Consider the following 17670-nt stretch of genomic DNA (forward strand, 5'->3'; position numbering starts at 1 on the left):
TATAAAAAAATAATTATTATTCTGTGATTTTTGCTATTAGGTGATAACATTGGAGATGTGATAATAGTAAAATGAATAGCTTTACCTACGAAATAAAGCGATGAACTCTAAACGCAAGTAAAACTAAACTTTTCGTATCAGTCTATATTTATCAAAGATTCTACTCTTAAGTCTATGAGATATAGTGGAGTAGAGTGATTCGTTCCACTTCTAGTCCTTCCGCATGCTTGTTATCGCGTGTAATTACTCTACTTAAGGTCTAATGAGAGATTTACGAAAAAGGCAACTAGACTACGATGCAACTACCCACGAAATGCAACTAGTCGACAATGGGAATAACTAAGGGAATGCTACGTTGATTCAATGATAAGGAGTTAGAGGGGATTGATTCCACCTTAACTTCGACTTAATCCCATTAACTACAAATCGTCAGAATCCGAATTGAATCGCTTCGCAGAACAATTGGTTCTTCCTAATCCCTAATTACACATGGCATTTCTACCAATTAATAACTAGCATGTGAACGATTAAACCCATTCTTATGGTGAACTAAACATTTCTAGAGTGGAAAGGAAATTACGACGAATCTACGTTAATCGGAATCAAGCTTTCATCAAGGCTTCTCAACCCCCTCTAATGGAGGTTTAGCCGAGAATCATTACGCAATCATTTCCGATTAAATTTAAACTAAACATGATATAAAGAATTGAAATTTACTTAATTAAACAATAATGAAATCTAATTTAATGACTCAAATGAAATAAGGACAGGAATTGAAATTAGATCTAGAAATGGAAATGACAAAATCGAAATTGATAAAAATACTACTTTATTGATCTAATTAAAATGAAGAACAAGATTCAAAGGTTTAATCTAATACAATAATTGAAATGGAACTAAACTTAATTAATCTACATGAAAAACTAGATCTAGAAGCTATTTTAATGGCTACTTTCTATTCTAAGCTACCTTTATTTTCTAACCTAAAAATCTACTATTCTTTTCTAAAAAATCCCCCTTAACAAAGAGCTAAGCTTTTGTTTTTATACATTCATATCCAAAAATCGTGCATGGGCTTGGAGCCATGTTTTGGGCCAGAGAATCAGGCCCAAAACCCAATTCTTTCAGTCCAAAAAGGCCTCTTCAGCTGCAGTTCGTTTCAACAGACTTTCCATCCACTTTTGCTCCTCTGATTGGATCAAGGCTTAGACCATTGGAAAGCTCTTTCTGAGCCGGTCGTTTTGACATAAGGTAGGCCCCATTCCGAGGTCTGAGTCCAAAGATATGGCCTTCTAAGTTCTCACGACTTTGTGTCTTTGTTTACGCCTCGGCGTCGACTTTTCAGCTTTTGACCGGGCTTTTGGAAAGGCTTTGTCTTCTAGAAACTTGGTCTTTAATCATGGAACTCCTTAGTAACTGACCTCTGCTTCTTTATCTCACTAAAGTGGTCCATTTCTGCACATAATGGACTTTGAAGCCTGAAATGCATAAAAACACGTAATGAGTGTTAACTCTTAATTATTACTCACATAATTGGTCTAAAGGTATGTCTGTTACAGGGTTAAAACTACAGTTTTGGGCTCTTATCAAACCACCCCCAAACAGCATTTTGCTTGTCCTCAAGCAAAGATGAGAAATTAGAATAAGTGACCAAAAATGGAGTCCTAACTACTCTCGTTTCGCTGAGTGCGATTGCATTGACCATATGCAACAAGGCCTTAAACCACTAGGAATTCCCTAGTGGACGAGTTATAGCCTCGTGAGAGTTTTCCAGTGAAGGTACTCACAAACTTTATCTATACTACAACGACTAAGAAATAAAACTATTGTTTCCTTATTCATGCTCCAAACAAGCTATGAACAAGAATGTCTATGAAAACTAATATAATAACAAGCTATGAACTTCATCTATACATCTCACTAGCTATGAACAAGAATAACCAAGTCAAAAACCTAAACTAATATATGCATAATAATCAATCATCTATAATAAACATATATACAATGAGTAATACTATGAAATGTCTAGCAGGTCCGTTTCTGAAAGTCGGAATAGCGTCCTTAAGTAGGTTCTCACAATAATAGTCAAGATACAACACTCTGATTTTTCCACTCAAGTTTCGCTACTCTAGTGCGCAGTGGGCACACTTTACCTTACAATCTCAATGACAACAAGGAAGCCGGAGTCGATCAAACACATCTGCCACTTACTATCACACTAGCCTATTCCTAATTGAGCTAGAGGTCTTTATTAGGTGTTGCGGGGATTAGGAGATGGTTTAAGAAGGAAGGAAATGGATATTCAAAAAGGACAAGTCTGAGATAATAGAGTCTTCATATTATGTAACTAGAGAAAACCTTGTTATTTACTTTTGCTTCTACACTTTGTTTCCATCCTTAGCTATATATATATATTTTTCTTCTTTGGCTTTTGACTCCCTTTTATTGGAGTTTTTATTTTATTTCTATTTTTATTTTTCTTTCCTTGGATGGAAACTTCTTTTCTTTATTTTCTGAAGCAATTAACTAACTTTTGTTTACACAGGTCTTTCTCTTCTTCTTTCTTCCTCATTCTATTCTCAGACTTATTCTAAATTGGGTAGGTTGATTTATTTTTTTTATTTTGTTTTTGTTTTTGTAACAGGGTAAAGGGATTGTGGTTTATGAAAGGCTAAAGAAAGGCTCGAGGGGCTTACTTAGCGGGAAATAATTCATAGGTTTGAATTTTTGGCTATATCGATCCAAAAGGGCCTAAATTCTCGCTTTTAGGATATGGCATAGTGATCAAGCAAGTGGACGGTGATTTCTCTATCCGATTTTACTTCTCCCTTGTGTCATTTCTCAAATGTTTCGCTCATATAAGGCTTTAGGCTATATTCTCACAGATTTGTAGAATAAGTACTCTAGCCTAGATTTCAAAACTTATTGCTAACAATCATAGATACTCATGTAATATATTTATAGATAGATGCAAAGATTATTACCTACATATTAACCTAAGTTTCTAACAATTATTCTAATGCAAAAGCTACGTGAGACTTCTAGATTGTTAAGAGCATAGAGAAGGAAAACAATACCACCATTCCTAAGTGTATAGCATGAACTTATTTATTTATATTTTTGAATTTTTAAAATTTTAACTAGAAAACAAATGCATATTAACTCTATCTATATCCTATCAGATGCCTTAATTACACGTGTTTCTATGCCCCCAAACAAAGAAGCATGCTTTGTCCTCAAAGCATTTAAATAAAGAGGGTAGGAAAAATACCATTGAAGCCGCGGAAATTCAGAACATCCGTGAAAACAAGGTTAGAACGCACTAATATAGGAAATAAAAATTGACACAACTCTATACGAGTTCTACCCATTATGGGGTTAACAAGAATGAAATTGCTTGGGACATAAGCAGACACTAACTAGAATGAAAACTTACCTTATCCCCCCGCATTACTCGTCATCTTCCTCATTCTCTTCTTCCATAAAGAAGTGAGGTTCCTTCGCGTCCTGCCATGCCATGATAATTTGCCAGGCTTCCCACCATTTATCATCTATTATTGCTAACCTATTAAGAGCCACTTGGTCTGACGGGGTGTAGGGTGCAACCAGATGAGGTTGTATCCTCCACCCTTGCCAAGTCATTGCACGGAAAGATCGAATAATACTATTGGTGGGTCATACAGTGTCGACCGTAATCCAATCCGTGAAGCGTGTACAAAAAACAGGAAAGAAACATATCATAATATGAGAAACTAGAACGGGCATAAGAAGGTACTTATGCCTCATGCTATGGGATCGAGCTAAACTAGACATCAAGGTTCGGGGAAGGTCATGACACATACGTCCCGTGGCTAAAGCAAGGAAGACGCTGCAAGTGGCATCATTCACGTAAGAAAAAACACCATTCCCTAAAATGTTTAGCATGATCCAAAACATAACAGTTCCTATGTTCATGGACAGGGCTACCAAAGGCGACGTTATATTCCCTTGGTCCTCGATACGAAAATGCCCGCTATACGATTCATGCAAAACTTCGTAAGTGTAGACATAAATATTGTCTACCCAATAGCACCATGGGTCTTGTATTTCAAATGCATAGCAAGTCCAAGAACAAATGCTAGCAAGAACCTGGTAATTTCCATTGGTTCATTATCAATGTTGATGGAGAACACTTGTTCTCCATCTGGTCTTTCAAAGAAAATGCAGTTATCGTAAAAATAAGATGCTAGAGTCGGAGAATAAAGTGCATCCGGTCTTACCATAAGCGGCTCCCAGCCAACGAATGTGATCGCTTCGCGAAACCAAGCACCATAAGTAGTGCTTTGGAACAAATCTTCGAAAGACTGTTCCGGTATCAATGTTGGAGATGTCATCTCAAAATTACGCTTTGGAATAGCTGCGAATGATCCGGATACTACGCATCGAAAACCGGAAATTTCATGGTCCACGGAAAGTCGTATGAAGGCCCTGAAGAAATTGAAATTTCCAAGTGTTTGAGCTGGTCGCTTCAACTTGAAGCGCGAAAGCGGCCTTCGACAAAAACTCAAAATAAATATACAGAGCGAGAGTGCGCCTCAGAGGCGAAAAGCGCTTCGGAGTTGCGTAAACTCGAAAAATGAGCCAAACGAGGGAATCGGGGAGTGAAAGGTGAGTGATGGAGTTTAGGTGTAGTGTGAGTTGTGAGGATAGATTGTATCAAGTTTATATAGGTTTAAAGTTGCTAAAATGGATCGGGAAGTTGCCAAAACTAATTACGGCAGTTTCCGGAAATCCTAAAATTTCCAAACCCGAAAACGGAAACAACTCATTTTCTTGATTCTAATTCAAACCCAGTATCTTTTAGGTTGATTTTATGATAGAATGTACCTATTTAATCTAGATTTCATCCTACCATGATATTTATTCATATATATGCCTAAACAGCCATATTTTCACCTTGACTCCGCAATAAATTCTAACACGAGGGTTATATAAAAATCATGCTGGAATAGATAAAACCACCCCCAAACACGTTGGGAAGGTGGGGTCAATATTAAACAACCACGCATAATGAAAATGACCCATTATATTAAAAATAATTCATGCGGAGTACATTTCACTACAAAATTCAACTTACGGAAATAAACTTACATAAAAATAAATGACAGTAATGAAACTACAACTAAAACATAAAACATCAAACTATACTATCCCTAGCTACTCCGGAACTGGTGGCGGAAGGCACACGCTCTGGAGAATGCTCCTGGGCTCCTGATGGACCAGCACCATTCGCCTTTTTCGGGCGACGGCGCCGTGGTCTCGAGGGGTGTATCCTCGAAGGAGAGTCCCCGTGGACGGGGAATCGTGGTCGATCTCGCCCCGAACTCGGGCGCTGAGCTTTCTAGCTCGGCCCTCATCCGTTCCCACCTCTCGCCATCTCTGCGGGTAATGGAGCTCGGTTATGATGCATCGTTGCCCGCCGAGTCCGGAGGTCTTCACAGATAGTGTTGTTGAGCTTAACGCGATGCCACGATGGATCACAGCCATGCGTTCAGATCCGACCAAAGACCTCTCCAAGGCATCCGCGTCAAAACACGCCAAGTCCTCCTCATCCTCCGAGGCATCCCGATTTCCCCGGCCTCCTCTTCATTCTCAGCTCCACCATCCTCTTCTTCTTCTTCTCTATCCTCAGCCAATCTCCAAACCCGTTGGACACACTCCTTATAGATGCGAGGGTTACGGTGGAGGGTGATGTATGTCCGATCGATCCTCGAAGCTGCTCCTCAACTTCAAAGATGATCTTTGTTATCAACACGGGGGAGAGGGCAACACCTCCCTACTCCCCTAATCATGCTCAAGAAAACTCTAAGATGCAGAAGTCATACTTCCGCCCCCGAGTATCCATAAGATGTGGAGGCAGTTCAGCCGATGTCGCCGACCTTCCCTTCCCCTCGATCGCCCGACTAATCCAATCGGGGTCAGAGCCACCGGTTGGTCCTAAGGAAGTTCGTCGAACACAATGCGATCTCGCATTGTAGTCGCCTCCAATAACCGTCTCGTGCATCAATGGCTCTACTCTATTATGTTGGGACTCCTGCAGGGTGACATCGTGGATGGATTCTAGGCGAATGCCTAGAATCTCAAACAACCCGCCGTCACTTCCTTCCTTCTTCGCCACAACTACAAAAATCCTCGTCCCTTCCAACTCCCTCAGATCGTAGAACCTTTGGACTAAGTCCTCGTGGTAATAGGCTTCAGTCGAATACCACAAGCTACTCCAGTCTCGACTGATCATCTCGTCATCGTAAAATGGCGCGAAGTGGTCGGCAGTAAAAGCTTGCTCCGGTAAAATTCGGCGTTGTTGAGCCATTGGAAGTTTGAATATGATTTGGTGTTTGTAGAAGGTGTAGGAGTAATGAGGAACGACTCACTGATCAAAAACGATGGTGGTGGTGGTGTGGTGGCGCGGCAGCTTTGAATTTTTAATTTTTCGATGGTTTTTGGTGGTTTGAATTGGTGGAGGTGGTGTGGGTATGGTTTAAAAGAAGATTTGGAGTTAGAGTTGGATTGTGGGCATGGGTTAATTGTTTTTCTTTTTAATTTTTTTTTTATTTGTTTCAAGCTTTTGGGTGTTAATGGCGGAATGGAGGAAGAAGATCACGACTGTTGGCTAAGGTAAGGGCGCGGTCGCGCTGTCGGTGGGCGCGGGTTGGGCCCAAGCCCAGAATCGAAATTTGTGATTTTTTTCCGATTTTTTGCGAAACTTCAAATCAAAATTGCCACTTCGTTACCGGTCCGATTTTTGCGAATGAGATATGGAAATGATCAGGAGAGAATTTCCAATCCAATGATCCATAAAACACTCTATTCCGACCGTGGATGACATATAAGATAGTAGAAAATGCCTCGAAGTGTGTGCATGACTTATGTTATGCGAACAATTGAACTCTAAATTCATGGATTATGTCAACCCGAATCGTAATACAATAAAACGGCCTAAGCAACTCTAATGGGACATAAATATTTAGTACGGAAGCACGAACACCCCACCCCCAAACAAATTTTTACAACGAAGCTTAGAGAATTTGTTTTTAGTAGTGGGTCTTTTAAAGTCAGATTCCCGAGACTTCCTAGGTTACTATGCTTATTCTTTATTATATATATATATATATATATATATATATATATATATATATATATATATATATATATATTTTTTTTTTAATTTTAAAAGTAAAAACAATAAACAATAAAGACATAATTAACCCCATAGAGAAACATGACTCAAAAAAAAAAAAAAAATTCGAAAACATGCAAGAGTGGAAAACGTGAATTATGTTTAAACGTGGACTTAGGATCCGTACTTACAGCCACACACTCCATAGAGAGGGCCCGGTTACCTTAATGGTGCACTCACCAATATATGGAAATGAAAGGAAATGCACCAAACACAAAAGTTGAGTCGTTTATAGTCATATACTCCAGACTTTATCTAGACGTATGTATGAACATGCAGTTTATCATATATCAACAACCGAAATAATTGTGGATCATTCCATAAATAAATATCATAGAAAACATATCCAAACACAATCAAGCACCAAGATTTCCTATGACTCAACCTAGTGAAATGAAAACGAAGTCGGATAACCCTATTATGTAACCTATCATGCACCTTATTTTTCATTTTTGAATGAGTGGGTGTTCTAGTAAATAAGTGTGGAAAAGTGAATGGTTGTGGAGAATATGGTGGATATGGATAAGTTATAGAAAGACAGCCTGTAAACAATGAGGATGTGGTTTTAGCACAAAACTCATTCATTGTGTGTGTATGGACTGTCTCAATTCTGAAAATGAAGGTGTCAAATGGTTTGTCCTTCCTCAAGTTTGTTTACAAGGTGGATTTAAAAATTATGGAGAACGGAGAAACAAAAGGGTCGAAAGTGCAAACTCGGGATTCCTTTGGAAGGGTGGGAGGAGGGAATCGAGGTGGATGTTGTGCAAAGTAGTTCTTGATAGGGTGATTCATCACCGCTTTCGAAGAAACTCATCGAATTGCTCATCTAGATTGGTCATATCCTCGCTACTATGATAGTCCTCTACATCTTTGAGAAAGTCATCTATCTCATTCTCATCCGTAATATGTGTATCGACTAGTGTAGGGATGGAAATGTTGGAGTCTGAACTTCCAAAAGAAAGAAATTTGGGCATATGATTATCGAGAACGTGTTGTTGAAATAATCTCGAAAGCAACGCCTCGATCATGCTAACCTCTCCATCCATAGATCGAATCGGGTAACCGTGGTCTTTGTTTTAAAAACATTGACTTCAAATGAAAGATGGCCAAAAGACATGGACATTGAACCATCACGCAATTAATGAGCGCATTGGCGGTTGCCGAAAAGGACGCCCTAAGATGATCGACAGAGTCGTTAATCGACTTCTATGTCGAGGATGACAAAATCGGCCGGATAGTAAAAATCCTGAATTTTACCGAACATTTTCGACGACACCCTTTTAGGATACTTAATAGACCGATCAGCTAATTGCAACATCATTCTAGTGGGTTGCATCTCGTCTAGACCTATTTGTCTATACAAATAAAACGGGAGTAAGTTTACACTAGCCCCCAAGTCTAATAACGCCGTCGTCATATAGAAATCTCCTAAGGTGCATTTAGATGCGATGGGGCTACCGTGGTCCTTGTACTTAACAATTCCATTATGTTCGATAGAGTTGGGAATTGTTCTTAAAAGGCGCCTTTTGGTATATTGGCCTTACGCCTAGTAGTACACAATTCCTTAAGAAACTTAGCATGGTGTGGTAGCTTTTTATAGCTTCGAGGAAGGGAAGGTTTATAGTTAGATTCTTAAAACATCCCTAATCTCCTCGTAATTTGTATCCCTAGTTAACATGGCTAATTTTTGTGGAAACGGTGGTTTCGCTCTATATTTAGCAATGGTATTACCTGGGTGTTTAACTGTGGCTTCCTGTTTCTTAGGTTATGTTGTAACTGGTACCTCTACAGTGGTAGGCTCTTCAGTTTCTATTTCGGTATCTAGTAATATAGCAGGTGTAGGGGCTACTGGTGGGGTAACTATAGGCATAGTTACTTTGTTATCAACCACTCTACCAGAACGGAGAGTGGTGATGGCCTTTAGCTCACCTACATTTTCATACTCGTTACTAGTATTATTGGTTACCTCAAAGACTGTATTTGTTGTTTTAGGATTAGGTATTTCGTGACCTAGCAACACACCTTTGGGTTGGGCTTTATCTTGAGCCAACTGTTTGGTTAAATTATTAACTGATTGTAGAAGCTGTTGGTTAGATTGAGCCATGGTTTGGAAAAGTTTTTGGCTCACTTGTATGAAGGTGTCAAGACGATCCGTTGTGTGGGTGTAGTAGTCACGGGTGGTGTGGACTGGAACTAGTTCACGGAATTATTTATGGGTGGATTTTGATAGTTATTATTTACCTAACGATACCTCTATTAGCATTATAATTATTATAACTACCTTGACTTTGTGCTTGACCTTGTCGAGGTTGCACTTGGTTGTTATAATTATTAAAATTCCCCGACCACTCGCCCTTGTCGTAGTGGGGCTTGGTTAAAGCCGCGCGTAGGCCTAACATATTGATTATTGTACCCTTTGAGGTGTGACGCGTTTGGGTTATTTCTCCAACCGGGTTAGGATTTTGTCTCCAAGGGGTTAGGTTCACTATTAATGGAACAAGCCTGTTCATAGGCTATAGGACGATTAAAGTCGGGATGCTCGGGGCTCCAACAAAAACTACATGGATTTGAATTTACATTCATGGCGGGAATAGGATTTTGTTGAACCGAAATGGCCTCTACCTTTTAGTGAGTGATTCGATTAGAGTTTTTAGCTCGGGATCGTGTTTAATTTCAAACATACCGGGCGGCCTTAACGTATTAGAAGAACTAGAGGAGCGGTGGATATCGTCACTACCCCAGTTGTTATTTAAGCTTTAGTTTGGTCCTCTAAAATTTATAAGCCTCCAGCTCCTTTGCTTAAGAAACTACCCCCATTCATTATGTCAAGGACTTCTTTATGGTGGTGTAGAAGTCCTTTGAAAAGGCACGAACTAACGTGTCTTTAAGCTAAGTTATGATGTGGACACTCTATAAGGAGATCGGTGAAACGATTCCAAGCCTCTGAAAATGATTCATGAGGATTTTGTCGAAAAGAAATGGATCTTGGAAAGCATCTCATCCGTCTTTAGGGGGGTAAAAATGTTCCATAAATAGTGAACAAGTTTAGCCCACGAGTCCACGAATTAGGGCGCTTTGGGCAGTTAACCAAGACGCCTTTATCGGCTAAGGTGAAAGGGAATACCCTTAATTTAATTTGTTCCGCACCAACCGTAGGATGGTGGAATGTTGTTAGGACTTGTTCAATCCTACGATGTAATGCCGATAAGGTTTTTCATGGTCTAATCCATGAAAAACGGGTAACAAATTAAAATATTTGGAGGGATTCGAAATCCCCAATCGGGTCCGCTAGAACGATGCAAGATTTGGGGCTATCGCCAAGGCTTTGTAGAAGTCGAGAGAGGCCTCTTCTTCTTCGGGGCATTGTGTCGTGATGTGTGTGAAATAGTAGCTAGAGGTGTAGTGGGTGGTATACTAGATAGACTTGTTTGTTGACGTTGTTTGTAATTACGTTCGGTGTTTTTGTTCGCCGGACCTTAATCTCATACAAGGCTAAAACCAAACTTAGCTAAACACATCAACACTCCAAACAATTACGATATACTAGTATAAACCTCTAACAGAGAGCGAGGTGTGGAAGAAAGGAATACCTGATTGCGTCCCTTGCTTCGCTTTTATGAATAGTGTCTTGTTTACGCTTTGTTCGTTGTATATAGGAGGTTAGAACACCGAAAAATATGAAAGATCAAAGTTCGAATCAAAACCGCCGAACCGACAAAATTTTAAGCTAAAGAAGTCGCTCTAATAGAAGCGATCGCTCGGTGTATCTTAAATTCCAGAGTTTAAGGGCGGTCACGCCCACATGGGGCGGGTCGCTCCGAGGTCCGATGAGTTAGGCGGTCGCTCAAAGGAAGCAAAGGAAGCATCGCTGTAATTTCGGCCCGAATTTTTCAACTCTGAAATGGACAACCACAGTATGAATCAAACATGGGTGGGTGGGTGAAATGGGACTTTAAGAATAGTACTAACACTACGAAAACAATACGAAAGTGAAACTAAGATGGCAGCGGCGCCATTTGATAATAGTAAAATGAATAGCTTTACCTACGAAATAAAGCGATGAACTCTAAACGCAAGTAAAACTAAACTTTTCGTATCAGTCTATATTTATCAAAGATTCTACTCTCAAGTCTATGAGATATATAGTGGAGTAGAGTGATTCGTTCCACTCCTAGTCCTTCCGCATGCTTGTTATCGCGTGTAATTACTCTACTTAAGGTCTAATGAAAGATTTACGAAAAAGGCAACTAGACTACGATGCAACTACCCACGAAATGCAACTAGTCGACAATGGGAATAACTAAGGGAATGCTACGTTGATTCAATGATAAGGAGTTAGAGGGGAATTGATTCCACCTTAACTCGACTTAATCCCATTAACTACAAATCGTCGTAATCCAAATTGAACTGCTTCGCAGAACAATTGGTTCTTCCTAATCCCTAATTACACATGGCATTTCTACCAATTAATAACTAGCATGTGAACGATTACACCCATTCTTATGGTGAACTAAACATTTCTAGAGTGGAAAGGAAATTACGACGAATCTACGTTAATCGGAATCAAGCTTTCATCAAGGCTTCTCAACCCCCTCTAATGGAGGTTTAGCCGAGAATCATTACGCAATCATTTCCGATTAAATTTAAACTAAACATGATATAAAGAATTGAAATTTACTTAATTAAACAATAATGAAATCTAATTTAATGACTCAAATGAAATAAGGACAGGAATTGAAATTAAATCTAGAAATGGAAATGACAAAATCGAAATTGATAAAAATACTACTTTATTGATCTAATTAAAATGAAGAACAAGATTCAAAGGTTTAATCTAATACAATAATTGAAATGGAACTAAACTTAATTAATCTACATGAAAAACTAGATCTAGAAGCTATTTTAATGGCTACTTTCTATTCTAAACTACCTTTATTTTCTAACCTAAAAATCTACTATTCTTTTCTAAAAAATCCCCCTTAACAAAGAGCTAAGCTTTTGTTTTTATACATTCAGATCCAAAAATCGTGCATGGGCTTGGAGCCATGTTTTGGGCCAGAGAATCAGGCCCAAAACCCAATTCTTTCAGTCCAAAAAGGCCTCTTCAGCTGCAGTTCGCTTCAACAGACTTTCCGTCCACTTTTGCTCCTCTGATTGGATCAAGGCTTAGACCATTGGAAAGCTCTTTCTGAGCCGGTCGTTTTGACATAAGGTAGGCCCCATTCCGAGGTCTGAGTCCAAAGATATGGCCTTTGGAAGTTCTGCTGACTTAGTGTGCTGTTTCTGCCCGCGTCGACTTTTCAGCTTTTGACCGGGCTTTTGGAAAGGCTTTGTCTTCTAGAAACTTGGCCTTTAATCACGAAACTCCTTAGTAACCGACCTCTGCTTCTTTATCTCGCTAAAGTGGCCCATTTCTGCACATAATGGACTTTGAAGCCTGAAATGCATAAAAACACGTAATGAGTGTTAACTCTTAATTATTACTCACATAATTGGTCTAAAGGTATGTCTGTTACAGGGTTAAAACTACAGTTTTGGGCTCTTATCAAGATGCTAGTGAGGATACACACAAGTTAGCTTGAGTGGCAGACTGGATCAATTCTAGCCATATGGACATTGTTGAACTTTTGATGTTTTTCGAATTCCCCAAACATCTCTAGGGTAAAGATACAATCACAAGCCTTTAATTATTTTCCCTTCCCTTTCTGTGTCTTTGTTGTGCATAGATTTTAGTCCTTAAGAGTGACTAACGGACTATCCTCCACTTGGGTGTCCCATATTTTTGAGTTTATACATGAACTATTTACTTTATTTCAAAATTCAGTTTACATGCCATTGTGTCATTTGGTATGTAGAGCCTAAATCCTTACTCAATGAATGTTTTGTTTGCTCAACAAAGTTTAGCTAAAGAAATTGGATAAGATTGGTGACAAGCAAGCAGTTTTTGCCTATCTTTCTCTTAAGTAATGAAGGTTTATGATAGGTTGTGTTAAGGTACCACTTCAATAAAGTGAATGTCATTGTGTAGACAATCTTGTGGACGTTTGTTTCTTATACATTTCGTCTGCCCATCTTTCCTTTACATCTTAATGTTGTGTCATGTTTCTCAATAAATGTTTACGATTATTCTTTGACCTAAGGCCTTCTAACACAACGAATCAGAGTGAGGCAAGGTGTTAGGTTATATAGTTTTGCCTTGGAGCCCCCTTGGAAATAGATATGATAGCAGTTTGCAACTACAATACAAATTGTAGCCTTGGGCCTGCGGCACAGGGGTATTATTCTAAGACTGTTGTTTGACAACCTATTATGACATTACGTGAGTTTGTGAATAATTTAGGTCTTGGCACTATGTTAATAATGGCCTCCTATACCATCCACTATTAGGTGTTGATTTAACATATTAATCAGTAGGACCTTGTAAACCCTGCTTCTAAAGAATCCATAGATTAGGCTGGTGCCTTTTATATATATATTTATTGAGAAATTAGCTTTGCTTCCAACATAACTTTAGGAAATACCACATTGGATACTTGGAGATTCTAATATGTAAATGTATCTTTTGTAAGGAAGCACCATGTAACTTTTCCAATTATTTTATACGATTGGTTTATTATATTTCAGATAAAGAATCTTGGCTGTAAAACGGCTTACACCTACAAGGAGATACTGGAGTGACGTTCAAATAGACTTTGTTCAGTTCATCCAAGAATGTATTATGAACTATTCTCAAGATGAAAACCAGATGCAAAACAATCACAAGGCTTAAGACATACACGTGGCTGATCGACTTGGGCAAGATTAGGTTCTTTTTTTCAATTGGATTTGGCTGATTTAATTTATATGTATTACATTAGGAATGTGTTATTTACTTCATTATGTTTTGGAATATACAAATATATATTGGTTATCTAAGGGAATTGGCCGATAATTCAATGGAATTAGCACTTTATAAATGCTACTTGAAATTTAATGGATAATATCTAGAGTGGTTTATTACAGGTCCAATTCCATGTGAGGTATGTTTTCATGTGTATTTGATATTTTTAAAAAAAAAAAATATATATATTTTTATAATGATTTTAACCAAACCGTCATGAATAGTTGTCTTTTTTGTGACGGTTACAAACTGATTACATTACTGTTTTGTTAGAACCATCACAAACGATATGTTTTTTTGTGACTGTTTTTAAGTGTTTGTTATGGTTTTATGTGGTGGATATAGGCTTATCTAGAGAAATTATTTGTGACATTTTTGAAAAAAAAAATGACACCTACTCTGTCACGGTTTTGGAAAAAAAAAACAGTGACAAGATTTTTTGTCACTATTTTTAACAGTGATATAAAGCCTTTTTTCTTGTAGGGAATTTCTTTATCTTGGTCTCGTAATGACCAAAAAAAGTTCTTCTCCACTGTGAAATTTTATTTCTGGGATGATCCTTACCTCTTCAAGTATTGTTCCGACCAACTAATCCGCCGTTGCATTCTCGACTGGGAACACAATGACGTGTTACCCTTCTGCCATGAACAATCTTGTGGTGGTCATTTCAGTGGAAAGAAAACAGCAGCCAAGGTTCTTCAATGTGGATTTTATTGGCCAACACTGTTTCGAGATGCACATGAGCATTGCAAAGCATGTAACTGCTGCCAGTAGCTAGGACGCATTACTCAACGCAATATGATGCCCTTAAATCCCATTTTAATTGTGGAAATCTTTGATGTATGGGCATCGACTTCATGAGTCCCTTTCCAAATTATCATGGCTTCCTATACATACTAGTAGCCGTTGACTACGTGTCCAAATGGATTGAGGCTTTGCCATGTCGTTCTAATGATCATAAAACGGTTGTTTTGTTCGTAAAGGAAAATATTTTCTCACGGTTTGGTGTTCCCAAAGCTATAATTAGTGATGAGGGAAAACATTTCTATAATAAAATTTTTGAATCATTAGTAAATAAATATGGAGTCACGCACAAAGTGGTAACTCCGTATCATCCTTAGACCAGTGGCCAAGTAGAAGTCTCTAATAGAGAGATCAAATCCATTTTGGAAAAAACTGTTAATCCATCTAGAAAAGACTGGTCTCTAAGATTATCTGATGCCTTGTGGGCATATAGAACAGCTTTTAAGACACCTATAGGGATGTCTCCTTATCGCCTCATTTTTGGAAAACCTTGTCATCTGCCAGTTGAACTTGAGCATCGTGCTTTATGGGCCATCAAAAGCCTCAATTATAATACCAATACGGCAGGCGAGAAGCAAAAATTGCAGTTAAATGAGCTTGAGGAAATTCAAAGCGATGCTTATGATCTCTCGAAGTCCTATAAAGCCAACATGAAAAGAGTGCATGACAAGCACATATTGAGAAAAGATTTCAAAGTTGGTCAAAAAGTTTTGTTGTACAACTCGAGATTACACATTTTTCTAGGAAAATTAAAAACTTGATGGTCTGGTCCTTTCACTGTCTCTGCTGTCACCCCTTATGGGGTATCTTTGAAAAATTTAAACGATAACAACGAATTTCAAGTAAATGGCCAACGGCTAAAACATTATCATGAGTTGTGTTCTCTAGATGTCGAAAAGACTCTTCTCCAAGATCCAGTCTACACAGACTAATATTTTTTTTTGTTAAAGGTAATTGATTAATTATAAAGAATAAGAGTTACATGATGTCAAGAGTAGCAGAATAGAGAAAAAAATAAAAATACAAGTCTGCACTAGAATATGAATTTCTAGTTAACAAAACGATAATAAGTTGTATGATGGTTCTCCAGATGAATCATGAAGGAAGGTCGAGAAATCCACTATATACTGTCCCCCTGTGTTAGCGCAGCCCCCTGTCTGGCACAGCTGTCCGCTCCCAGATTAGTCTCTCTCTAAGATGGAGTGACATTAATCCATGCCGCTTTTTCCTTCAGAGATTGCCAAATTTCTTTGACTCTCCAATGCGTTTTGTTGTTCTGGAAAGCCTGGACAACTGAGGTAGAATCGCATTCCACCCAAATATAACGCCAACCCAATTCAATCCCCTGCTTAATGGCCTGGATAATAGCCATTGTTTCTTCCATGTAGTTAGTTGAGATACCCATCCCTCCAGCAGCCGCTCCCAGGAAATCTCCTTTGTAATATTTGAACACATATCCCCACCCTGACCTTCCCGGATTTCCTTTCGAACATCCGTCAGTGTTTATCTTGAGTATACCTGGAGGAGGAGGTAGCCAAAAGCATTCAAAGATTTTTGGGGACCTGCGAATTTTGTGCTGTAGCTGGAAGTGCTTAAGAATCTTGAGATCATGCATCGAGTTCTCCATAATCCCCGAGGACTTGTGGTGCGCTCTTATAATCGCTCTCCTGACCAAGAAAGAAACTTGTGTGTAGCTTGGAACTTTGTCGTCATATAGGGCTTTGTTCCCGTTTTCCAAAGACCCGACCATGATCGTCAATGAGCAAGCTTTCCACATATCCAAGATGAGTGAAATAAATGCTTGCTCTCACCCCTCACATCAGAGAAGGACTCCAGTTCTCGCTGAATTTGAAAGATTTGCTGTGCAAACTTCCAAATCTTCTTGGCAAAGGCGCATTGGAACATGATGTGCTCCAGAGTTTCCTCTTGATTTCAGCAAATACAACATCTAGATGCAAGGTGAAACTTCCTTTTCTGTAGCTGATCATCCGTTCTAGCAGCACCATGCGCTAGTTTCCAAGCAATACCCTGTGTTCTCGGGAGAATTTTGGCGCTCCAAATGAACTTACTCCATTATGATTTCGGAGCTTTTTTTTCGATATCTTCAAAAGCCGCTGCCACTATAAATTGCCCATTTGTAGAAGCGATCCACACTCTTGAATCCTCTTTGGAGCTGTCTGGCTGAGGTAACTTAGAGATATCTATGCCTAGCTGATGGAGTACTTGCGTCATCTTATTGGAGAAAGACCATCTATCCTCGTGAATGTATTCACTGAGTCTAGCTTGGAATTTAATAATTTCTTTCCTTTCCTCCTGAAAAAAGTCGCATATGGGCCTCTGCAGGAGCCAGTTCTCCCTCCAAATATTAATCGCCTCACCATTACCGACGTTCCAACCATGTAGTGGTGCCGTTTCATTGAGAGCCCATTTGATGCCAGACCAAACTGTTGAAGTTTTGTAGTTTGACCATCCACCAGCTCTGTTAATGTATTTCCCCCTCATGAAATCTGCCTAGTGTCCATCTCCGGACAGCAGAGTCCAAGCTTGTTTCATTAACATCGCAAGATTAATATCTTTGAGGCTCCTTATTCCTAGCCCTCCCTCCTCTGTTGGTTTGCAAGATTTCTCTCAAGAAACCATTATAGGCTTCCTTTCCGCTGGGTTGCCACTCCAGATAAAGTCCTGATGATGGCTTCACATTCCTTTATCACCGATTTTGGCCATTTGTAGATAGCCATATTGTGAACCGGGATACTATTGAGGACATGTT

General features: G+C 39.0%; 1 protein-coding gene across 1 annotated transcript; it reads right to left on the reverse strand.

Moving 5' to 3' along the window:
- Nucleotides 1–16973: 16973 nt before the first annotated feature.
- On the reverse strand, nt 16974–17402 carry LOC147503873 (uncharacterized). Its single transcript, XM_086604991.1, has one exon. It carries the CDS (start codon nt 17400–17402, stop codon nt 16974–16976), a length of 429 nt encoding a protein of 142 aa, XP_086461117.1.
- Between the last annotated feature and the right edge of the window lie 268 nt (nt 17403–17670).

Source organism: Coptis chinensis, chromosome 4, assembly GCF_015680905.1.
Source record: "Coptis chinensis isolate HL-2020 chromosome 4, ASM1568090v1, whole genome shotgun sequence".
Classification (NCBI taxonomy): domain Eukaryota; kingdom Viridiplantae; phylum Streptophyta; class Magnoliopsida; order Ranunculales; family Ranunculaceae; genus Coptis; species Coptis chinensis.

Coding starts and splice junctions, on each gene's coding strand:
- LOC147503873 (XM_086604991.1), bottom strand. CDS start 17,402: ATGAGGGGGAAATACATTAACAGAGCTGGTGGATGGTCAAACTACAAA.